Source organism: Sebastes umbrosus, chromosome 4 (genome assembly GCF_015220745.1).
Source record: "Sebastes umbrosus isolate fSebUmb1 chromosome 4, fSebUmb1.pri, whole genome shotgun sequence".
NCBI classification, from domain to species: Eukaryota; Metazoa; Chordata; class Actinopteri; order Perciformes; family Sebastidae; genus Sebastes; species Sebastes umbrosus.
In genome coordinates, this window is record NC_051272.1 from 19,247,495 (window position 1) to 19,272,507 (window position 25,013).

General features: G+C 37.5%; 2 protein-coding genes across 2 annotated transcripts; both read right to left on the reverse strand.

Moving 5' to 3' along the window:
* Positions 1 to 1,636: 1,636 nt before the first annotated feature.
* On the reverse strand, positions 1,637 to 16,380 carry ap4e1 (adaptor related protein complex 4 subunit epsilon 1). The gene is made up of 21 exons (XM_037768148.1): positions 16,042 to 16,380; positions 14,436 to 14,507; positions 14,198 to 14,321; positions 13,919 to 13,992; positions 13,718 to 13,839; positions 12,685 to 12,844; positions 11,861 to 12,027; positions 11,685 to 11,758; positions 11,473 to 11,595; positions 11,256 to 11,365; positions 11,035 to 11,174; positions 9,715 to 9,827; positions 9,469 to 9,587; positions 8,207 to 8,509; positions 7,440 to 7,551; positions 7,211 to 7,349; positions 6,866 to 7,121; positions 4,851 to 5,393; positions 4,582 to 4,772; positions 4,340 to 4,500; positions 1,637 to 2,734 (listed from the first exon to the last, which is right to left on the reverse strand). Exons 1-21 carry the CDS (start codon positions 16,180 to 16,182, stop codon positions 2,574 to 2,576), a joined length of 3,405 nt encoding a protein of 1,134 aa, XP_037624076.1. The 5' UTR covers positions 16,183 to 16,380; the 3' UTR covers positions 1,637 to 2,573.
* Positions 16,381 to 17,647: 1,267 nt separating this feature from the next.
* gnb5a (guanine nucleotide binding protein (G protein), beta 5a) lies at positions 17,648 to 24,730 on the reverse strand. Its single transcript, XM_037768214.1, has 11 exons — positions 24,481 to 24,730; positions 23,050 to 23,186; positions 22,089 to 22,130; positions 21,533 to 21,609; positions 21,308 to 21,440; positions 20,855 to 20,998; positions 20,676 to 20,767; positions 19,758 to 19,806; positions 19,127 to 19,223; positions 18,833 to 18,999; positions 17,648 to 18,725 (listed from the first exon to the last, which is right to left on the reverse strand). Exons 1-11 carry the CDS (start codon positions 24,614 to 24,616, stop codon positions 18,714 to 18,716), a joined length of 1,086 nt encoding a protein of 361 aa, XP_037624142.1. The 5' UTR covers positions 24,617 to 24,730; the 3' UTR covers positions 17,648 to 18,713.
* Positions 24,731 to 25,013: the final 283 nt, after the last annotated feature.

Below are 25,013 nucleotides of genomic sequence, written 5' to 3' on the forward strand. Positions count from 1 at the left end.
CAGTTTACTGTCATAGAGGAGTAAAGAAACCAGAAAATATTCACATTTAAGAAGCTGGAATCAGAGAACTTTTTTTCTTCTTTCAGAGAACTCAGACTTTTTGTACTTAAAAAATTACTCAAACTGATTAATCAATTATCAAAATAGTTGGTAATTAATTTAATAGTTAACAACTAATCGACTAATTGATTAATTGTTGCAGCTCTAATGGAGTCTTAGAGTCTCGGTGAAAGAAAATGTGGACACTGCGACAAAGGCAGCAAATTAAATGCTACTAATATTTTTTTTCTCATTCAATAAATATTTGAAATATTTTTTCTATGTAGCAAATATCATGTGAAACTAAAAAAGTCCTGCACATCTGTTTCATAGCTATAACAGACCTACATCATATTTAATGAATAATCGTTGAGTCAAAGTTCATTTACATTGTTGGATTTATTCATAACTTAGCAGAACGTAGTGACAGGCACTCTAAGAAACAAAGACTTCCTCTGTACCACAGGCACAAATCAAACACGCCACCTTGGCATTAGAACATAAGGCGTTGGGTTAGAGTTGAGTTTCAGACATGTTGTTAGCTTCACGCTGTGCTTCAAATCAGGAGGCAACAAAGAACAAAAGGTGAACTTTCCCTTCAAGTTGAATTAAATAAAACAGGCTGAGACGAGTCAAATCTGTCACAGCATGATCAGACGGTTACATGGAGCACTCTTTCTTTCTTTCAGAGAAATTAATATAAAATATTTTCTGTAAGAATATAAATCCAATAAATATGTTTTTAATACTGCATTGATACAAAAATATAATAATCAAAGACCACTAAAATCCCCCTCTCACCGATACGGACAGAAACATGAGTGCATAGATAATCAAATCACACAGAAGGCAGCGTCTGCAAAACATGAGGGGAAACTGAAACGCTCCTCATCTTAATGACGTCGCAGAGTGACGTCGTCATCGCTATATTTAAGACAAAATACTCTCATCATAGACGTAAGAAATACTGCTACAGGGGGTTAATGTCAGTGTCATGTCATCGTTAAGACAAACTGGGATGTAAACATGTTTTTTCTGTGTTGAAGCTTGCAGTGAAGGCGAGCAGATTATTCCCAGTGAATATTAGTTTTAGAGTATTTTAAATTCTCCTGTAATGGTTTGTTGAGTTTGTTTCCATATCAGAAATAATGAGCAATAAATTTGGTTCTCCTAAAAGATATCAACATCTTCCCTGTGTTTCTCCCAAAGACACCTAATAAATAACATCAACCAGTCCAATACAAGAATTAGTGTGATTTTTTCCGTTTCAGTCAGTATTAATTCAATCAATATTAATGATTGAAAATAACCAAGATTCCCTTTAAGTCTTTGTCTGAGTAAAATTAGGGATGCATCGATACTGATATAGGATATCGGTAACAATGGGGCCGCTGCAATTCTATGTTTAAATACTATATACATTATATACTGGAATTTTAATTCCTGTTAATTTTGAAGATTTTTTACCAAGTTGCTGGTGCATGATTTATTAATAATTACACGGCTTTGTTGAATATTCGATTCTTATCGGTCAATCACGGCGTTCTACAGTCTGTTATTTCTTTATAACCGACCATTGCTATGTGTGCAGTTCTGATGTCGGACTCTGGAGGACCTTTTTTGTGTCAAATTATTGATTTCTTAAGTAAGTGGCCGTGTAATAAGCGGGATAATGTACAGTGAGCCGGTCATTGTTGTGAAATAAACCCCTTCAGGGCGACACAGGACCCCCCTGAATCGCCCGGAAGGGGTTTATTTCACAACAATTCCTGGCTCGCTGTACAATGTTTAAGTCGAGCCTGATTCTGTCTTACACATAACCAAATGATCCCAGTCACTTCCACACAGTGAGGCATACAGCATTAATTAAACACTGGTATCGGATCGGTACTTGGTATCGGTTGATACCGAAGCCCCGGTATCGGTATCGGTATCGGTATCAGTATCAGTATCGGTATCGGGACTGAAAAAATTGGATTGGTGCATCCCTAATTAAAATACAGAATGGGTTTCTCTGTTATGATTGTTCTAGCCTAGAAAATGTAGCTGATTTGTAAAAATCATGTTAAAAATTAGAAAGCAGGACACGACCTCTCTTCATATTCAGCATGCGGACCTGGAGCGCAAAACATAACTACAGAAATGCATGATTTTCCCTTCAAAACGAGAATATCATACTTAGTATTAATTTCACTCACTAACAATGTTTCAACCATCGACGTTTTCAGTCATGCTGGAGCCGTCATCATTTTAAGACATTCATGTTATTCTGAAACATCGAACACTCACAGAAGATTAAAAACACAATCGTTTGGCCCTGAGGTTTTTTACCAGCCATGACGTTCAAACAGTTCTGATCCTGTGAATTATTCCACCAATTTAAAGCAAATTGTTGTAACCCATAGTGGAAGAGATAAACTGATGATAAACACTGTTAATATAAAGATGATGTTCTGCACTGCTGCTCTGTGTACCTTCCTCTTCAGTGGTTCGTGTTGCTCAGTGGCTTCGGTGGAGGAGTTGCAGTCGGAGGCTCAGTGCTCCTGTAACGCCCTCTGACAGTGGTACATCAGGCAGTCAGGCAGGTCGGGGACCGGAGAGCGCAGCCACACGGCCAGCGTTCCCGCATGCAGACGACAGTGCATCAGACACGGCTGATCCCGGAGCAGCTGACAAGCTACAATACCTTCCATACCTGTAGGGGAAAACAATAAAGGTTACTCACTGATAGCGTGAAATACATGGGAAGTGTACGTTGCATTGAACACATGTCAACCTATTGGTCAAATACTGTACCACTGCACCTTTCACAACGGGCCCTAAAATAATACTGTAGTAACAAAACTAATGACTTAACCTGAACAGTTCATTTTAGATCTTTAACAGCAGTTGACAAAATAAAAAAAGCTTTTCAACTCTGGAAGAAGTGAGTAAGTTGACCTTGAGTGGAGATTGATTGTTAAAAACTGTCAAATCAGATATTAGATGATTTAAAGACAAAGCAGGGGCTGCATATTTGCTTCAGCTTGATCCTCTATATACATTACATCTGCTTATGGCTGCAAAGAACAATTATTTTCATTAACGATTAATCTGTTGATTATTTTCTTGATTAATCGATTAGTTATTTGGACTATAAAATGTCAAATCAGTATTTCCCAAAGCCCAAGTTGACGTCCTCAAATGTCTTGTTTTGTCCACAACTCAAAGATATTCATATTACTGTCATAGAGGAGTAAAGAAACCAGAAAATATTCACATTTAAGAAGCTGGAATCAGAGAATTTGACTTTTTTTTTCTTCTTAAACCGATTAATTGATAATCAGAATAGTTGCCGATTAATTCAATAGTTGACAACTAATTGTTGCAGCTCTACATCTGTTGCACTGCTTCTCCAGTATAAGATTAACAAGGCTTAACTGTAAATAAACTAACAAATACATAATTCTTTCTAAAAAGACATACTTTATAAAGAGTTTATAATTAACAAGTAATTGCTCTGTTAAAGTTTAACAAATCATGTATTAATGCTTTTAGACCAGCAATAAACTATTAATAAGAACAGCTTTTGGGTTGTCATGTGAAATATGTCCTCCAGCATAACATTACAGCTTAATGAATTATCATTGACCTGTAAAGCATTAATAACCGATTCATTAACATTAATAAAGTCATTAGTTACAATTAGAAACACTTTAGAAAAATAAGCCTTATTAGAAAGTGGTACCTTAGTAACTAATACTGTTGTACATGAGTGAAAAACTAATGCATAACTTTAATAATAATAAAAAAAAATAATCTTAACCCAGGTCCACTTCAATCACATCTCATATGGTCTTCATCAACTAGATTGAAAGCTCTGGAAAAAGATAGTATGTGGACTTTATGTTGAGATTATTTCGTGAAACCACTATTTTCAAGGTCAAGAATTAATTTGAACACTTAATCTATAATCGCAGCCCTAAATGAAATACCTTGCTGAGTACTACTGTATGTATAGATTTGTGTGTATACTGTATGTGTGTGTGGGGATACATGTGGGGGCATGAATGTATGTGTGTAAATACGACCATATGTCCACCGTGTATTTTGTGTATCTGTATGTTTTTCTAGCGAGACAGGAACATGTGCGAGCACATTAAAAACAATTTCTCTCACTACTTTCCACAATAAACACATTCCTAACACAAAAGTAACACGTTAAGCCATTAAGCTGGTTATTAGTATATACATCATCTCAGTGGTGTTGGTAAAAGTCTAAAAGTTTTAAGTTTTAAATTGGAACTAAATGTCTGTTCACCGATGATTTCCACGACATGAAGCTGAAGTTTCTTCTTCAGCACATTCAGAGTGGCTGCGAGAGGTTCTTGGTCGTCACTGATCAGCGTCAGGTTCTGCTTTGTATCGTGAGAGAAGTCCAGCCACATTGTCCCGTACTGTTCTGTGGACACGGTCAGCGGTCTGAAGGAAACGTGAAAATACAGTTAGAAACTAATCGTCTCTGTACGGCCACACTTGTGTGAAAAGAAGAAAATATGTCACCTGATGAAGCTGGTTAGAGGCAGTTTGTATGAGAACTGCAGCGACTGAGGCGTCCCAACAGGAAACTGGTAAGACACCAGTCCAACCACTTCAACGTGGACTGAAGGCCTCTTCGCGGCGAGGGAGTACTGACACACGGCTACAACGTGGCTTCTCGCCTCCTCCACCGGGCTGTCACACACACAGGACACCTGAAACAAACAAAATGTCCTTTAATATGAGAGGCTAATGAGGAAGACTTCACTAATAGTTCTCTGCTCAGTAATTACCTCCAGTTCATCTGAGTCAAGCTCTAGTAGTATGTGTTGAATGTCAGAGTCAGAAGAGTTGTACATGAAAACAACCAGCTCTAAAGAGTCATCTTTCTGCACATGACAGGCTGAGAGATCCAGGCTTTGGTCGGAGCACAGAGGAGTGATTTCTGAGTGGGAGAGTCCAGAGAGCTCTGCAGGAAGATGAGAACTGAGACACAAGTCTTTGGGGTCTTCATGTGGGGCTGGATCAGCAGCTACCATACCGTTATCCCTAATGAGAGAGGAGCCACTTCCCTTTACGTCACCGTCAGTTAACTCTACATCACAGGTGCCGTTTGCAGCGGCGAGGCCCTGAGAGAGTTGGGACGTCTGTTCCAGTGAAGAGACGGTCAGCTCTGAGGTGATGTTGGCGTCCAGGAGGTTGTTGCACAACAAGTTATCTACGGTGCTCGGAGGAGAGACGAGGGAGTTGGATATCTGCTCGCTGGCACCCGAGGACGACCCCGGACCTTTTGCTTTTCTTCTGAATCGCTGCGGTGTCGGCTCAGATTTTCCCATCTGGTAAAAGGGAAAGTTTAAGTTGTAACAGATGGACTGGGGGGGGGGGGGTGTTGTCTTATCCCTTTGTCGGGCAGTTGATGAATGTCATAATATACATGGATAAATAAGAATACTTTGTCTGTGTACTTCTGTTAAAATGATCAGTGTCCAGTATTACAGATGTATATGTGTATGTATGTATATGTGTATGCTGATGATTTGCTGTTATACTTATAACCTCCAATATTGAAAAATACAAATTTGATCACAAAGAAAAACTAAAAAACTGATTAAGGATTTAAGTCATTTTCAAAACAAAATGCTAAATATTTGTGTGCGGATTTGCTGCTTTTCTTTGTCTTTTAAAACTTTCATATATTTTGAATTTGGACTGTTGATCAGACACAACACCTCAGGCTGTCTGGGAAGATGTTTCACCATTTTCTGACATTTTATAGACAAAAAGATTAATCAATTAATTGAGAAAATTACAGGTAGATATTCAACAATGAAAATAATTGTTAGTTGCAGCCTTAATCCTGACCACCCCGGTCGTATACTTTTTCAAATCTGTTAAGTGAGCATTCAGAACTAACTCACCAGATTCATATACAGTATATATACATGTAATTAAACGAGTAGTTTAAATACATTTTGCAGTAGCTTGCTGGTAGTTCAACTAAATTCATATTTGCATCATGAGTCAAATAATTAAATCACCTTTTGACATTGTTTGTGTAGTTAACTACTGAAACTACAAACTATTTTGGGCTATAAAAGGAAAGGAATGTTTTTTTATTTTATTTTACCATTGCCTCTCTACTGTAATTTAACCTCTTTGATTCTGCTCTGACAAGTAAACAGATAAGCCCATTGTTTAGACCAGTGTTTAAGCTGTTCATATTGTCTGAAAAGGTTCAAGTTTAAGACTGTATTAGTTGTTAAGATTGTACAATTGTAAGATGTTGTAGGTCAGATGTTACAAAATTGACGAGTAAGACAACAGGCCCATTTTTTTAGTCGGTCAAGAAGTCTAAAAATGTCCAAGTTAAATATTTTTTAGTGGGGTATTTTATTTCTTTGATTCATGTAGGTTTATGTATGACCTGTGAACAAGTCGGCACTTTTTGAAATAAACTCAACTGAGTGGCAGTTTATGCTGGCATGTGACTATTTTGTTATAATTTCGTTACACATGTACGTTAAACTACTGTTTCTGAGTAGCTTTAGTTAACCAAACTAGATTTCTCCCTATAAGCAGGTAGCTTTGCTGTAGTTCAACTTCTTCCAGTGTGAAGTAATTGGTAGCTTGCAAAGTAGCTTCCCCAACACTGATCAAATGTCTGCAGCTGCTTCACAGAAAATGATCTCCAGCTGCCAGAAGAAGGCGCTCATAATGGAATTATTATATCAGACACGTTTATCATACCTTGCATCTTCAGACTGAGGCATCCCCACTCAAACAGAAAAAGAAGAATTCAAAATCTCACCAGACACACAGAGCTTTGGGAGGCCAGGCCGACAAACAGCGAGGAGGCCAGCTGCTGTTTCTCTTGTTGGGGCTCAGGGGTCGGTGTCGGGGTGGGAGTCTGGCTGTGTGAGCTGTCGGCCTCTCCCTGCTGGCTGGGTGACCGGAGGGGACTGGGAACCTCAACATGGGCCGACTCCTCCACAGATTCCCTCTGCACCAGGTAGCCGTCCCTCCCCCACACTCTCTTCACACCGTCCAGCTTCAGAGTTGCAGAGCTGAAACACAAATCAAGTACGAGCTCTAAACCAGCCGTGCATTTGTATGTAAGCTATTTTAATTCAGACAAGTGTGTGTGTCTCCGTACCCTCCTTTGTGTGAGAGGTCGGTGCTGTCGCCTGACAGACCAGAGCTTATAGACAACAGTGTAGGAGACTGTCTGTCGGCGATGCTGCAGGAGGACATGCTGATGGGCAGCGACAGGCCGTACGGCTCCAGGCTCAACGCTGAGGCAGACAACACAGTCAGAACAAATCAAAACAGGGCAGCGCACATGATGCCAAACCTGAAACTCAATTTGAATGTCAATCTTTTACCTTTTGCCTGAGCGAGTTCCTCCTGGCGCTGATGGGGAGGCTTGTATGGAGCAGCGCCAGCAGCCAACGCCTCCGACACAAATCCATCCAGAAATGACAGAGACGAATCCACCTGGAAACCAACACCAACATCAACACCAACTGCAGGTTTAATCCTCTCCTTTAAAGGGATAGTTTGGATGTTTTGAAGTGGGGTTGTATGAGGTACTTATCCATAGTCAGTGTGTTACCTACAGTAGATGGCGGTTGGTACGCCGCCAGCTTGGAGAAGCAATGTACGTTATGTATATATGTATGTACTCATATATACATTTTGCCACACAAAAGACAACACAATTACATGAAATTTTAAACAACCACAGGAAGTATTTGTGTATTGAGACTCTACTTCCATCTGATACTGAATGGAGTTCTGTGGTAAACCCATCAGACTACTCTAGACATGCTTAAACAGCTGCTATAATTATGACTGAACTGGTGATCCCACTATTTCAGTAAACACGGTCATTAATTTAATCGACGGTGAGTCACGGAGGGCGAGTTTGTGCAGGTTTTGATCTCCAACCGTCAGATAATGAGCACTTACAGTTCTCAGTAAATAACATCTGCTGTTCCAAGAGATAAATAAATTCATGATGTTCAAGTTTCAACATCAGCAAACTTTTAAAGTCAAATTAAATGTTTCTATGTTTCCAATCAACCAGGTTTCTATGGGTACTGATTGTAAACAACATTGCAATGACTGTACATTTAAATATCACTGTTACCTCCAGGGGCTCCAGGCCGGCGTCTCGAGGCAGCACCCTGGCTCGTAGCTCCGAGTCTTGGCTGAGGTGCTGCAGCTCCTGAGCCCTCTGTCTCAGCACTGTATCCAGGGAGCTGCCGTATGTTTCAGAGACCTCATGGGCCACAGAAACGCCCGCCCCGCCCTCACAGAGCTTGGTCATCGCCATGAGGACCCAGCTCTTGGTTTCACTGCTGGTGTTCTTCATGTCCAACAGTTTGGCCAGCAGCCTCAGGACAGTAGCCGCTTCAAGTTCCTCCCTAAGATAGGAGTATTCACCGAGGACCTGGGCACGGCAGAGAAGGGGCAAAACTTTAGCGTAGTGAATGTCACTGCATAGTAAGTTAGATTTTGAGGGACAAGTAAAGAGGAGTACTGTCAGTGAATGTTTTTAATCTGTAAAAGATTTAGAAAGTACAATTTCATGCAACTCATTTTGTTTTAGCTACTGTGACTTTGTGCATTCTTGAGTCATTCATGTAATCATATGAATATCAAATTGTCATGAGGATCTCACTGGGCAGGTTTAAACTCAGCTTGATCTGGCTTGCTTTTGATGACACGGCAGACCTGTTAAAGGACCAGTGTGCAGGATTTAGTGGCATCTAGTGGTGAGGCTATAGATTGCAACTAACTGAATACCCCTCTGCTCACTCCTCTCTTTACAAGGGTGTCGAAAGGCTCTCTCTAGAGTCAATGTTTGTGGACTCCATGAGCTAACAAAAACACAACGGTTCTTAGTTTCGGCTGATTATACACTGATCTGCTCTTTTTTATGCCTGCGATTGTAACGTACATAGTAAAGTGCCAGACGATACTCTTTGAGTTCTCAGGACCTCTTTATGCTTTCTGTCCCAAATACCCGTAAGGAAATTGGGGAAAAAAGGGCTTTTGTGTGTTCTGCACCCTCGGCATGGAATATGTTGCAGAAGGACTTAAGATGTCAATGTTTTCAAATTTACCTGGCTATGTTGTTTTCATTTGTTTGTCTCCCTTTGTGTTTTCTGTCTGTAACTTTGTGTTTTTGTGCTGCTGCCTGTCTTGGCATGGTTTCCCTTGAAAAATAAATTCTTAATCTCGGATCCCGAATGGGATTCACCTGATTAAATAAAGGTTAAATAAAATATTTTTTTTCTTTAAAAAAGTAAGCTTTAATCCAGACATTATATTCATTGTCCTTCTACTTCCTGTTCTCATTTTAACATAAGAATTATACAAACAGCTCATTTTACAAACAGCACTCACCCAGCTGATGACTTGGAGGAAGCGCTGTGGCAGTTTACCAGGATCTCCTTGCAGCAGAGAAACATATGAGTCCACAGCAAACAGCCTCAACTTCCTGTCTTCCTCCACGCTGTCAAATCCTGGGCCATTAAAGAAAAAATGAGCATTACAAAATTAGAAATCATCATCAGCATCAAAATACTGAAGTGAAACATGACAACACAGCAGAACAAATACTACATAGAGAATGAGTTGAGGACATCTCACCCTCAGACAGCAGTTTAAGGAAACTGTTTGGGATGTCGGGCTGCATCATGTCTCCTCCCACTGAAAACACCGTGTTCATGGTCTCAATGAACCACTCATTGTCTGGTGCATATGTAGAATGGTTCATAGGAAAACTATCAACACAATAAATAGGAACAAACAAGGTATAAATAATACAACAGCGTGTTTTTAAAGGATTGGATTTCTGTTTTTCAACCCAGAATTAATTGAAATATAATTTAAACTTCACCGGTAGCTTTAGTATTGAGAAACAGAGACTGAACACAGAACAATAGAGTTTTCATTTAGGCCTTGAACCAAGTATCATGTTCCTGCAATAGAGGAAGCTGCAGTTTCAGGTCTGCAGTCCTAGATCTGCACGTCTTGGACACTAGTTTTTCACGAAGGCTACTTCATTGTTTTACCATTTTAATTAAGTTTAAATAATCGTATTAATTAAAGTGCTGACTGCCTGTTAACCTCCACAATATGTGTTATCAGCCAGTCAAATGTCAATAACATGTCATTTCTAGTTGATTAAAAAGTTGAAGTTACATAACAAACTTAACGTTACTTATTTTAACCCAAACCATGATCTTTTATTTCCTAAACCTAACAAAATAACTTTGTTGCCTAAACCTAAATTGTTTCTGTGGTGCCACCATGTAATGTGGTGTTAAGAGGCTGTGGTCATTTCACACAGGCTATTCCTGTGAGATCACATTGCAGTGGACAGAAAGTACAGTAGTATTTAGGTGGAATAACACTAGGGTCCTAGAAATGCCGTCCTGAAACTGCAGGAACATAATATTGCTTGAACCACCAGTATGAGTCTACAGGAGAGTCATAAATGTCTTTATGCTGTTAAAAATAGTGTCGCAAACCGTGCTTTCAACCAGGTTTTACAGACTTTGTCTAAACTGCATTGGTCAGAAACAAATCCCACTCAACTTCACGGAAAGTAAAGTTTGTGACCCTTTTAACTGTCAGAACTAATAGGCTTGTTTGTCAAGATTGTGAGCTTCCCATTCTATAGAACAAAATGAATCTTGGTTATTGAAGGACTGAACAGTTTCACTTTTGATCTGTGTTTAAGTGCAGTGAAAAGCTGCAGCAAAGAGGTACCATATGTTTCAAGAAACGTACTACTTCACCAGCGTGACAAACTTATACTATGCACAATTTGCTTCTTGGATCAGAGAAGCAATTCCAGTAGGTATTGCAGGCTCTATTTTCAATGTTTATAGCAGTATAATTATATGACTGTGGTTTATTTTTGTATGGGCCACCAGAAGTAAATGAATGTATATTTAAGGATATTTTTCTGCCAGCTCTGCCACCTTCCCCACCAGGTCAATGGTCATGTAGTCATCTTTATTGACGCGCAGAAACTCCAGCATCTTCTCGACAATGACTGTGACGTTCTGGGCGTTAGTGATCCGAAAGAGCAACTCCAGTGTCTACAAGGAAACAGACATAATGCTGTAAAATCCCACAATTCTGTGACACCAAAATCCCGACTACACCAGCATCTGCCTCACCTCACGCTTGATGATGAGGTCGGGGTGGTCGAGACACTCTATGATGGTCATCTGATGCTGCAGGGCCAGTTTAGGATCCTGCTGGACCACGTAGGTGAGGGCCTTCAAGCCTACAGTAACACCAAATAAAACAACTAACTAAAGTGAATTTCTCAAGTCTTGACTGTCAATGTAAAAAAAAACAGACTTAAATCAAAAGGTTTTGTTTGAATCTTACCGAGATATTTGAGATTAATCTTCGGTGACAGAACAAAATTGCCGATGCACTTTGCAGCTTTTTCCAAAAGGTCAGATTTGGGATGAATTGTGTAAATACATTTTACACATTCGTATAATATTGCTGGAAAGAAAAGACAGAGGTTGAAGAAAGTACTTAAATGATTTCAAACAACCAAATTAACAACAAATCAAACTTTAAATTGTACATACCATAGGTGATGTTGTGATTCATCTCTGCTCTTCGTAAAGACTCGTCGAGGACTTCATACATGATCTCACTTGTGCTGTAAAACAAAGAACAGACTTGTACTTGCAGGGATGGGAGTACAAAGCATGACCACATCATGGTATAAACATCCTGATTCATCGGGGGACAAAATAATTACCTCTGGTCATTTTTCCCAAGAAAGGACAGTATTCTGAGAAGCTGAATTTGCAGCCATGGAGCCGGGACACTATGATAGTTAAAATCCATGGGCAGTTTTCCCCCCACCACTTGCTTCAGTATGGTGACAAAACTTGCTGTCAGGTCCTTATAACCTTCTGGATTCTCCTGGAACAAAGGAAAATTATGTGACGATGAGACTGGATTACTACGGAAGCCCTAAACGGACATGATTCAAAACATGTTTTTGATGCTGTTATCTCAAAATCACAAGTTAATTACATCGCTAACTCAAGAAAACAAGCTTCGTTATCTTGAGATAACAAGATAATTAACTTGTTATGATAAGAAAACAAGAGGTTGTTTTCTTTTATAGCTTATAATAAGACATTTCCCTCACAATCTTGTGCTGTTTTCTTTTTAATTCATAAGGGACACAGGTAACATGTTTTATACTGCTTATGAATACAATCCATTTAATCTTATTTACATGTATTTTGTATGTACCCTTGCTGGATGTATACATCCATGCCGTCAGCTCGATCTGGGCCGTTTGAATGCATTTACCGTTGGCTGATTTCACCCAAACATTATAAATAATAAAAGAAAACAACCTTTTGTTTTTTCGTGATAACGAGTTAATTATGTCGTTATCTCAAGATAACAAAGCTTATTTTCTCAAGATAATAACATACTTAATTTGTGAACGACATAATTAAATCAATATAACGGCATTAATAAAAAATGTCTGAATCATGTCCATTTAGGGCTTCCGTAGGTCACACCACAGTGGCTCAAACCAAAAAGTCCAGAAAAACTAATTACCTGGATCATCTGTAAGTAGATGTGTAGTGAAGCTGTCATGACGCCAGGGTCCTTGTCACACAGAGCTTTGCGAAACTTGTTGTGGATGTGTTGAACTTGATTCGGTGCTATTAGGTAGAATTTGTACAGTGCCAGGACCGCTTTTCGTCGAATGATTTCTCTGCAAATATGTTAGAAGATACCCTTATAAATCATATTCAAGCTGATTTTTCAGGTTCCAGTTTACCATAAAAAAATAAATTCACTTGAACGCATATTGGTTATGGAGGACGGAACCTGCCAAAATCAAAAATGAATAAATAAATAAATGAATGAGTCAATAAATAAATAAATATGCCATTAATTATACCAAAAATATTAAAAATAAATGTAGCTACTAATTAAAATGTGACAAAAATGTATATTTCTGTTTTAATTTGCTTCTTTATTTATTTACCTTTGTATTAATTCCCCTATCTATCTACTCTTCTATTTATTTATCTTTATTAACTTTTACATGTATTATATATAGCATATAGTTGATCTATACACTCTGACCCCATGACACAAGTTGAATGACAGCCCCCTCATTTGCATAATGAGGCAGAAATGTAAATAGAAATGTGTAAAGAAAAGAATAAATACATTTGGAAATGAATAGGGGGAAAAATACAAAGGGGAAATCCTGCAGAAATAAATAAATAAATACATACAATTTCATAATGAATAAATAAAATAAATAAATAATAAATGTAAAAATAAATAAATATATTTGAAAGTTAATTAAATAAATAAATAAATAAATAAATAAATAATGGGAAATTGGATAAAAGAGTAGATAAATAGGGGAATTAATACAAAGGTAAATGAATGAATAAGCAAATTAAAACAGAAATATCAATTTATGTCACATTTTATCAAGTAATCAATGCCTACATTTATTTTGAATACTATTTTGGTATATTTAATGGCATATTTATGTACGTATGTATTTCTTTATTTTTGAATTTTGGCAGGTTCTAATTAGACTTGAAGGTCAAAGAGCATTTCTTACTTTGGGTGATTGAGTTTCTCCTCGACCAGAGGAAGGATTGCAGGAATCATATCTTTGGGGAACATCTGGCTGACAACAGTTAGAGCCATGCACACTTCAATGAGGTTTGTGCTCTGAAGATCCTGAAAACACAAAATACATCAACAACATCCCTTCTGCCAAAACACCAGATGACGATTGTTGTAAAAATGTAACACACACCTTTAACACAGTGTTCACAAGGAGAAGTAGCAGCTCGTGACTTTCATTCAGAAACAAAGACACGGCGAGATAACCTGAAATTCAAAAACAAAAACCTATTTTTTGCCAAAAGCAGTTCAGGAAGATGCAGTGGAGTTAGGTCAATAAAGTTGTTGTGATGACAAATGTTCTCAAAAAAAAAATGTTAAAACTCAAAAAGCCACTAATCATGCGCCTTGTGTTGATCACGAGACAAAGTGAGTATTGCGGAGTCATTGGGTGAAGAATGAGTAAACATACCGACTCTTTTCTCCAGAGCAGTGCCTTGTTGAGCCAGTTTGATGGCATGAATGTAGCTGAACGAAGCCTCATAACCGAGCATTTCACAGTAGATCGCTCTCACCATCAGCTCCTTCATCTGTCTCTGAATCAGATTATGACACAAGGAAGCAGTTAACACATCAATAATTTCAGGCAGACCTATTTCAATAATCTGTTTCTTGTACAAGATCAACTTGGAAAAATCAGGAGATCGTACCATGGAGGTGTTGGGGGAGGACACCTGTTCTTTGATAGATACCAGTTCACGCTGAATAAGTTTCTCCTCCTCCTGAAAAAGGGGGAACACAGTTAAGGATATTAAGATCAAATACTGAGAAAATGCCTGCTAACATTTGCACTACCATGCTTTGTTATCCATGATGGAGAATGACTCCCAACCCATGCAGGACACCATCTCAGCACTGGAGAGCTCCTTCAGCGACAGGCTGCTCCACCCAAAGTGTGTGAAGGAGCGCTATCGCAGGTCCTTCCTTCCTGCAGCTGTCAGACTCCACAACCAGCACTGCTCCCAGTAGACCACTTACACACCAAAAAACTGACAATAACCTGATATTTTCAGGTGGAATTTCATTTCATTCTCACTGTGCAATATAATTGTCCACTTGTGCAATTTTGTTAATAGTCTGTTTATTGTCAATACTGTATATACTGCTCCTATTTTTATACTTCCTTCTATTTAAATGGTTCATATTTTGTTACACTTTGTTTAGCTCTTTCTTTACTGTGTTAGTTGATGCATCTTGTTTTTTTGCACTATCCCCTTTGCTGCTGTACACTGCTAATTTCCCCACTGCGGGACTAATAAAGGAATATCTTATCTTATCTTATCTTATCTTAAATCCAGATGTAGAGACTTGCTTTAGGTAGACTGCATCACAGTGAACATCACATATATCTAGCTAATACCATTCCCTGTAAACAATTTCTGATTGGTGCATTCACATGTTTGTGGGAGATTGCAACACCAAGGACAGCAGCAGCAATTTTCACAACGTTCATGTTTTCCTTCCAGGTTTAACTTCTCTGCAACACAGTGTGTGAATGCATTTGTACTTTTGTTCATAATATTTTTTGCCAAAGCTCCTTCATATCCAATCCTTTTTTTTAATTGACTTCTGACTGACCAATATTGATTCATTTCTTCAAGCCAATCTAATAATCCTCACTATTCCTCATATTCCAACATTTCTCATTTACATTTCTTTGTTTTTCTGAGTCTGTGGCGTGATAAAGAATATAAATACTTTATTGTTTCTCCTGTAGATGTATTTTGTTTCCTAATATCCCATTTTCTTCAACAGTCTGCATTCCTCCATTATTTTTTGTGCAAATATAAATAAATAAACAAGAAATGTCCTTTATGTGGGCATTTTCAACATCACTTTATTGTGTCAATTCTATCCTAGACTGATGCTCGTCACTACCAATGTTGTTTTCTGCAATATACATTTTTGTAACCATGCATGTTGGCAGCTGACTGTAAACACCTCGAATATTCTGAGTTTATCACGAGCACCTGAACGCACCAACCAGGACATGTTTTTAAAAATAGTCCCAGCTCTGATTTCACCTGTAATTACCTCGTGATAATAACACAACAGGAACGATTATAGTGCCTGTAATGTAGACTAAAACTTAGCACGGTATTGCACGGACTATGCGGCATATAGTAACTGAGTTAAAAACACATAAACACACCTTTCTTTAGAGTCAGCATAGCAGCTTAGCAGGCTAACATCAGAGCCCCTCATCAACACTGACTCATCTTATCTCCAAGTTCTAGTGCTAAAGGACAGACTCACATGTTTGGAGGTTAACTCGGTGATTCCTCTGATGAGGTGTCCTAGTTTGGAGGTGGAGGAGAGTTTCGTAGCTGCAGACTGAGAGTCCAGAGACAGCAGACTCGGCAGAGCAGTCAGGGTTTTCTCCACAACATCACTCATTATGACAGCTAAAAACGAGGCTAAACAGCTGTTTTCTTCTTTAAAAATACACTTATTAAATCATCTATCCATCCCAGTAGCTGTTTCCTGAAACAGAGTCAGTGAAAGTTCATTGTTAGACATTTAAAAACAGCACAAGAGGTGAAATGCTAGCTCTCCAGTCGGCCATTGTTTTGATTCAGCAGACTGACCCGCGGCTTGACGTCACTTCCGCCTGTATTTGGTAAACTTTATTAACAACCATAAACAAGAACAGTGGCTGTTCCAGGTCTAAAGAGCTCAGTACAGGAAAATAAAACAATATTGTTTTATCCATATTTCATTTTATTTTATTTTGTGATGAGGGGGAAAAAAAAGAAAAAAGGAATATATATATATTTATGTATATATATATATATATATATATATATATATATATATATATATATATATATATATATATATATATTTCCTTTTTATATATATTTATATATATATATTATATTTCTATTTTATATTTTATATATATATATTTATTTTATTTTTTTTCCCTCATAACAAAATAAAATGAAATGAAATATGGATAAAACAATATTGTTTAATTTTTATTTCATATATATAAGATAAGATAAGATAAGATAAGATAAGGTGAACCTTTATTAATCCCCGGAGGGAAATTCAGGTGTCATAGCAGCAACATCAGCAAACAGAGTGAAACAAAGGAGAGTTAAAGCTATACAAAAATTATAAAAAACAATATATATATATATATATATATATATATATATAAAAGAAAAGAAAAATAAAACTCCTCAACTGGCCGGGTATGGGCCATGCTGCCTCAGAACCAACTGGGCTCCTCCTCCATCTCCTCTCTCCTCCCTCCAATGATTGTCTCTGGATAGAAAAGGGCATAAGCCCTGAGCTATCAAACCAGGCTCATGAATTTATGAATATGAAAAAAATAAAACAATAAGATAAGGTAAAGAACAATGATAAGAAAGTAATGATACTCAAAACTCAGTTTATTAAGTTTGTAATACATTGATAAACAGTCCCTTTAATAACTGTACACTAAACTACAATAAAATAATTACAGTAAATAAATAAAATAAATAAAATAAATAAAATAAATTAAATAAATAAATTTGAAAGTTAATTAAATAAATAATGGGAAATTAAATAAAAGAGTAGATAAATAGGGGAATTAATACAAAGGTAAATGAATGAATAAGCGAATTAAAACAGAAATATCAATTTATGTCACATTTTTATCAATTAATTAATGCCTACATTTATTTTTAATACTATTTTGGTAAGTCGAAGAGCATTTCTTACTTTGGGTGATGCAGATGATGTCACTTCCACCTGATTTGGTAAACTTTATTAACAACCGTAAACAAAAACAGTGGCTGCTAGGTCTAAATAGCTCAGTACAGGAAAATAAAACAATAAGATAAGGTAAAGAACGATGATTAGAAAGTAATGATACTCAAAACTCAGTTTATTAAGTTTGTAATACGTTGATAAACAGTCCCTTTAATAACTGTACACTAAACTACAATAAAATAATTACAGTAAATAGTAAATTGCAGCAACTGCATGAAAAGGAGTACATTCTAACATTTTTCTTTTATATATCTATAGTAGTATTTAGATATCTAGTGGGTGACCACAGGTTCAGGGTGTCTGCAGTGTGCACATAGAGCAGGAAGTGGCTTCCACAGCTGGAAACAGACAGATGTGAGGTAAACCATCCTTTAAAATAAACATCATGTATTTTAGGTTTAAGTGTAAATATGTGCTTTTTTTACATTATAATATTGGCAGGTGAGTTGCTGTCAAGGCATGTTGGCCGCACATGGAATTAAATCCATTTACATCTATAATAAACTACAAATTTGTACTTTTGTTCATAATATTTTTTTTGCCAAAGCTCCTTCATATCAAATCATTTTTTTAATTGACTTCTGACTGACCAATATTGATTAATTTCTTCAAGCAATCTAATAATCCTCACTATTACTCATATTCCAACATTTCTCATTTACATTTCTTTGTTTTTCTGAGTCTGTGGCGTGATAAAGAATATAAATACTTTATTGTTTCTCCTGTAGATGTATTTTGTTTCCTAGTATCCCATTTTCTTCAACAGTCTGCATTCCTCCATTATTTTTTGTGCAAATATAAATAAATAAACAAGAAATGTCCTTTATGTGGGCACATACAACACATCACTTTATTGTGTCAATTCTATCCTAGACTGATGCGCGTCACTACCAATGTTGTTTTCTGCAATATACATTTTTGTAACCATAAGTACTTCTGTGCAATTTTCTGTCAATCATACTGAAATACAAGCGCGTGCCATTTGGTTTAATTACTCTCTGAAATATGTAAATCTACCGTGGCCTTGAGACTGGAGTATATACAATGTTGTTGATATGTACAACCAAAACTGAGTCCCTATGTGTGATTGTACTCTAGCAAACAGAAACGTTGGTGTGTCTTCAGTAGGTCTGTCTACCATTCAATCCTCTGTGTCTTCATCCTTAAGCCCAGATCTGAAAAACATCAAACAGCAACAAGACATTACAAGATATCACCAGAAAGGTCACTGCACATTGCAAAGTTGGCCGATCGGACAATAATAATAATTGACATCTCATACCCGAAGAGTGTGGTCCCAGGATCCTGTGCAGAAGGCCGTCCCATCCGGGGAAACACGCAGCGTACTGACGCGGTTCTCATGTCCAAACAGAATAGAGACCCGTGTTCCTTTGAGAACATCCCAAACATTTATGGTGTAGTCGTTGTAGCCGCAAAACAGTAGCCGTCCTGAAAGATTAAAAAAAACAAAAAACATGACTCTAATATACAAAAATAAATAATTTTAACCTCTGATTGGTCATTAACTGCTGTTTGGTGGAATAACCAGATTAATACTGAAGTGTTTATTTCTTACCACTGAGAGAGAAATCAACACTGGAGACCCCAAATATGATGCTCTCTTTGGAATAAATAGCCACTTCTCTGTCTGCCCTTAAGTCATACAGGCGGCACTGTAACAAAAGTCAGTGTTTTAATGTTAAAGATCATCAATCAATCAAACTCTATTTGTATATCAACTTTCATTCAAGTTCAAAGTGCTTCACAGATGACTGACAAGCCGAAAATAAGACAGTGTAGACCGTGAAAACAACAGAAAAGACAAAAAACAATTCAACAATTTAACAATTTGATAATTTGAGACCGATGCATGCAAGACAATAAAATGATAAAAATGTAACAAAATAGAGTCAATAGCTGAAACAACAGTTATAGTAGTAAAACCATGTGAAGTAAAAACTAGATGAGTAAAATAACAATAAAATAGAGTAAAATTATACAGATTAAATATATAATAAAATAAGTGTAACAAAAAAATATAATACGATTTTACAACTTTAATGCTATAAAATAAGTGACTAAAATAATTCTTAATCAAAGGCCTGGCTGAATAGGTAGGTTTAAGTTTACATTTAAAGATTTCAACACTTCCAGCAGCTCAATATATTTCCAATTGCACTCCATGTGGTAAATATCTGATTACTTACTGTAGCATCATCTGAGCCAGATGCAAAAGCATCTCCACTGGGGTAGTATCTGTTGAACAGAAGAAATAGACACAGTTTGGAACAAACACATCTCTTGCGTAGGATTTGAATATATCTGACCTTTAGCGACTCCCAGTGGTGGTATGAGAAAAGACACTGTAGTTGAGAATGAATGAGCTAAAAGCACCAGTTTTCACTTGGATTGTCTCATTTCTCATTTCATATTCATCAGAATAATTTTAAAAATGTTATAACACATAACATTTGACACATACGCTCGAGGATTTAAAGGACCAGTGTGTAACATTTAGGCGGATCTATGAGCAGAATTGGAATATACAGTAATATTCATTACTATGTTTTCATTAGTGTATAATCACCTTAAACTAAGAATCGTTGTGTTTTCGTTAGAATGAGCCCTTCATATCTACATAGGGAGCAGATCCTTTTCACGGAGTCCGCCATGTTGTTCCGCCATGTTTCTACAGTAGCCCAGAACGGACAAACCAAACACTGGCTCTAGAGAGACTCTTTCGCGTTTTTCGTTACCTGAAGGCCACCGTAGTTCTCCGGCGCACTTGTGAAACTGCGGTAACGTGAGCCACAGAGAGTAAAACTGTGGTTCCGCCAGCTGCTGTTTGACTTCCGTTGCACTTAAAGTAGTGTTATTATGATAAGGATGACCTCTGAGCGAGGCAAACGGCGTTAACACTGTTTTTGCACTCACCGGCTCACATTACGGCAGTCTTGGAAGGGGAGGAGTGAGCGGAGGGGTACTCAGCAACCACACCACTAGATGCCACCAAATCCTACACACTGTACCTTTAAAATACCAGCATTTTTCTCATTAATGGATGAATTAAAAAAATCTTCTTCACTTGTATCCAAACTCAAAATTGACAGTTGGCAATCACTTACCGCACACTATTTATGTCTGATTCATGAGTTTCAAACGACTGAATACACTGTCCTGAACGCATGTCCCACACATTGGCCTTCTTATCACAGCCCTGCAATAATACAAAATAATGCAGAATATGACCTAATGTTTCAGTGAAGTTTAAATAGTAATAAGCTGTAGTGAAAGGCGTCCTCACCCCTGAAACAAACGTGTTTCCAGTCTCGGAGGGGGCCAGGTCCAGACAGAGCACGTCTGCTGCGTGTCCATGGAAACTCTGCAACAGCTGCCCGCTCTCGACATCCCACAATGCACATGTTCCATCCCCGCTGGACGTCAGGATCTTTAACACGAACAGACGATGAGGAGGAAGATCAGTAAAAGTCTATGTGGGCTAACACGCGGCTATAAATGGATTGTCTTTGCTGTGTGAAACATCATGTGACCGGGACATCAAACCAGGAGCAACTGGCTGCTGTGAATTATTAACAAAGAGGGGGAGCTCCTTACACGGGAATATTGAAGGCAGTGATTTCTGATTAATAATGAGAGCGAAATGATGAATAGAAAAGCAGCTGTGTTTGCAGGAACCTATAAAGTGTCTGTAAAATTGTGGGAATTGTGTTTTGTTGTGTATGGTGGATATTCTCACCTGCATGTCCGAGTTGGTGAAGCTGCAGGCTGACAGGTAGTTTGTGTGCATGGCCACAGACTTCTTCTTGGCAGCCAAGTTCTCATTCTTGTCCAGAGACAGAGGATACACTGAGCATTTATTATCCAGGCCCCTGCAACAAGACAATAACCCCAGTTTAACAAAAAAATAAAATAAACAGATGATGCGCCACATTTGGATCATCGCGGGTAATGAGACACTCACCCACAAGCTACAGCACAGCCGGAGGGGGCGTAGGCGCAAGCCATCACCCAGGTGCAAGGCATTGTCACAGCGTGCTCCTAATAAATATCAAAAGTACAAAGCTGCATGAGCCGCGCCGGGACAGTGAGATGAAACAAATTCATTAGAATCAGTTAATTAGAGCAGAACAGGAAGCTTTAGGCTGTTAGACATCAGAGGTGTTTCAGTTTGTCCAAAAGCAGACACTTTAAAAAGGCAAACTGGCGTTTTAAAATACATTTTTAGACATCCTCGTGGTCAAGACAGCCTACCGTTTTATAAAAATAACTTCTTTTTTTTTTTAAATCATTTTTGCTCCAATCCGCCTACTCCAACTTAAAATATTCCGAATCTTTTACACACTATTGGTATTATTCAACTTTTCAATGATATCCATACAAATTAAACCCATTCATAGCATAGCTGAAACACGAGTTTATAACACGCTTGTAGGAGGAGGCTGTGTGAAGGAATAAAATGTGAAAATGTCTTTAAAAATCTGTAATAAAATACCTGTAAATTGAAAAACAGAAGTTACCTTGTTGGTGGTGAAAGCATCCCATACAATCACTTTCCCATCCTGTAAAGAGATTAGAACAAGTCCGATATAAAACACTGTAGATTATGAAATTATAAATTGACTCTACGATGAGCTGTTAAAAGCATAAAAGTCAGCAGGAGCATATGTCACCAAACTGTCTCCTTACTCTTTATTATAGTCTAATTTATCCCCATCTTCCAATATTGTTTTGTGAGGATTGTAACTCGATCAAAGTCACACATCTCGTCTGCTCCTCTATTTCATAAACTCAAGATTCTTACTATTCATGACATCAATATTTCTCAAATATATGTTTTTATTTATAAGATACTTTCTGGTGGGAATATCTGTGAGTAGTTCAAGACCTACAGTATTATAAAGCAAATTCTCAGGTCCATTCTTACTCAACTCGTCAATCTCTACATCTTCATCCTCCTAAATTTCTCACGAGTAGAGGTCAATTTTTTAATAAGATTTAGAGGTACCAAATTACGGAGTATATTTTCACATCTATCAAAAAATTGTTTATCTATTAAATGTTTCAAAAGAAGCTTAAAGGGAGCTGTTTCGTAAATTGCTTTTCCCCATGTTGTCCATGTTGTCTTCACTCATAGTGTTATATATGATTACTATTGCAAAAAGTCAGAGTAAATTTAAGTTTTAGTTTAAACCAATATCCCACATACATTAACATACACTTACACACACATTTGCTTATGCATATCACTCACATTTCTTGTCTTAATTGATATATTTATTAGTATTGTTGTTATATATATACAGTATATATATATATATAGTCATATTATTTCTGTATATGAATCTGGTCTCTAGGTGGAGGCTTCAAATAAGCCCAGTGAGGTATTTGCCTCTTCCTGCACTATTATGTTCTGTTGTTGTTATGTTTGTATAATCTTATTTTGTGCAAAATAAATAAAAAAGATAGAGTGTGTGTGACCTGTGAGGAGCTGACGATCCTCCTCTTGTCCTTACACCAGTCCATGCACAGGACTTTGTTTCCATGTCCCTTCAGGGTTCTTCTGGTCTTCATGACAAACTGACCCAGCCCCTCCACCTTCTCCGCCACCTGATGGACTACACTCACACACACACACACACACGCACACACACACACACACACACACACACATAATGTACATTTATAATACATTACTGTATACAACCTGGATTAATGCAGGAACAATAACAATATGGATTATAGAGGGCCTATATTTCAGATTTTTGTTGAATCTGTCATGTCCTCAAATAGCATCTCATAAAACACGCATTACAAATAGATTCTACACTGTTAGGAATTTCCCAGTGAAATAACAGTAAAGAACTGGGTTGCCTTTATGTTACTGTAAAATTTACATTATTATACTGTCGCTGAAATTTACAGCTTTGTACTGTTAATGAAAAATACAGTTTGAACTTTTTTTTTTTTTTATTAATTTCACAGTATTTTACAATTAATTTACTGTTTAAAGATACATTATAAAGCTGTTTTTCACCTTTCTTTTACATTATCTTACTGATTTGTTTCAATGCACTATTTAGGTTGTATTTTTAACATACATTTTAATAAACATTATTTTTTGCCTAGATGAATAGACTTAGCAGGTTACAGACATAGGAATAGTCACACTAAATACAATTAAAGGCACTTGTTAGGAAAAAGGCTATAATAGACTTGTTGACACTTTTCCCAAAAATGTCTGTCTATAGCTGGCTACAAGCACAGAATGCAAACCATAACAACATGTGAGTGAAGAACAGTAAAGCTAATTCACTGATTTTACAATCATGTACAATGTACAAGCCTCACATGTGCAGATCAGGTCCCAGAATAAAACAAATACTGCATGAAACTGTTACTGAAGATACTTTAGACAGTTGATCAGCAGTAAAGTGATGTTTTTTAAGAATGCATATAGTTCAGTTAAAAAAAATTTAACAGGTTTTCTTTTGTATTAACAGTAAAGCACTGTTTTTAGCAATAACAGGTTAATACTGTTGAAATCCTGCTGTAAATTAACAGCAATTGTTTACAGTGTAGGTTACATCTTATTTAACATGCAGCTGAGGTGTGATTGGTTAAACCCACAGAGGAGACATTGGGATGGAGGCACAGGGATGTAAAATGGGGAAGCAAACAAACATCCAGCTGAAGTCTCCTGTCAGATAATCTGAGGTACAGTCGAGCCAATCAGCTCAATAATCACTTCACATCCCTGTAAAACTCTCAACATCTGCCCTCCAGCTAGAATACACGAGTCTGTGATGAGTTATTAGCTGTTATTTGTCCCGTCACAGTGTAAACGCAGCGGTGGATGGAGGATGGAGGCCTTTCACTCTCCATTTTCAGCAGCAGCAGCAGCTCACTCACGCTCGACATCGTGCAGCTTCGCTCTCTCCTCCTCCAGCTTCGTCTTCAGCGTCTCCGACTCCGTTTTGAGGTGGGAGAGAGTCTCGTTCAGCTGTACCTCCTGTGTCGCCATTTCAGGGATTAGAGGGGATCTCATATATTTCCTTTGTGCAGGCAGCGATCGGCAGCGAAAAGGCTTAAAGCAGAGCTAACAGCTGATGCTGCTGTCATGACGTCAGAGGGAGAAGATGCTCCTCCAGCTTCCAGATGGAGGAGGAGGAGGAGGAGGAGGTCCTGCATCCTGGTGATGCTGCATCCTCAGCAGCATCTCTACTCTATGCCGCTAAATAAGGCATTTAAATACATAAACACAATAATGCAAAAAACACAACAGGTAAATATGGTGTTTTAACATATAAAAGCATTTATTCCGCAAACATGTTTTCATATTAAACAGCTGGTACATGAAATATATATATATATATATATTTTAAATATATTAAAATTGTATATAATCCTCTGTTTTGAGTTAATATTCAAAATACTGTTGAGTT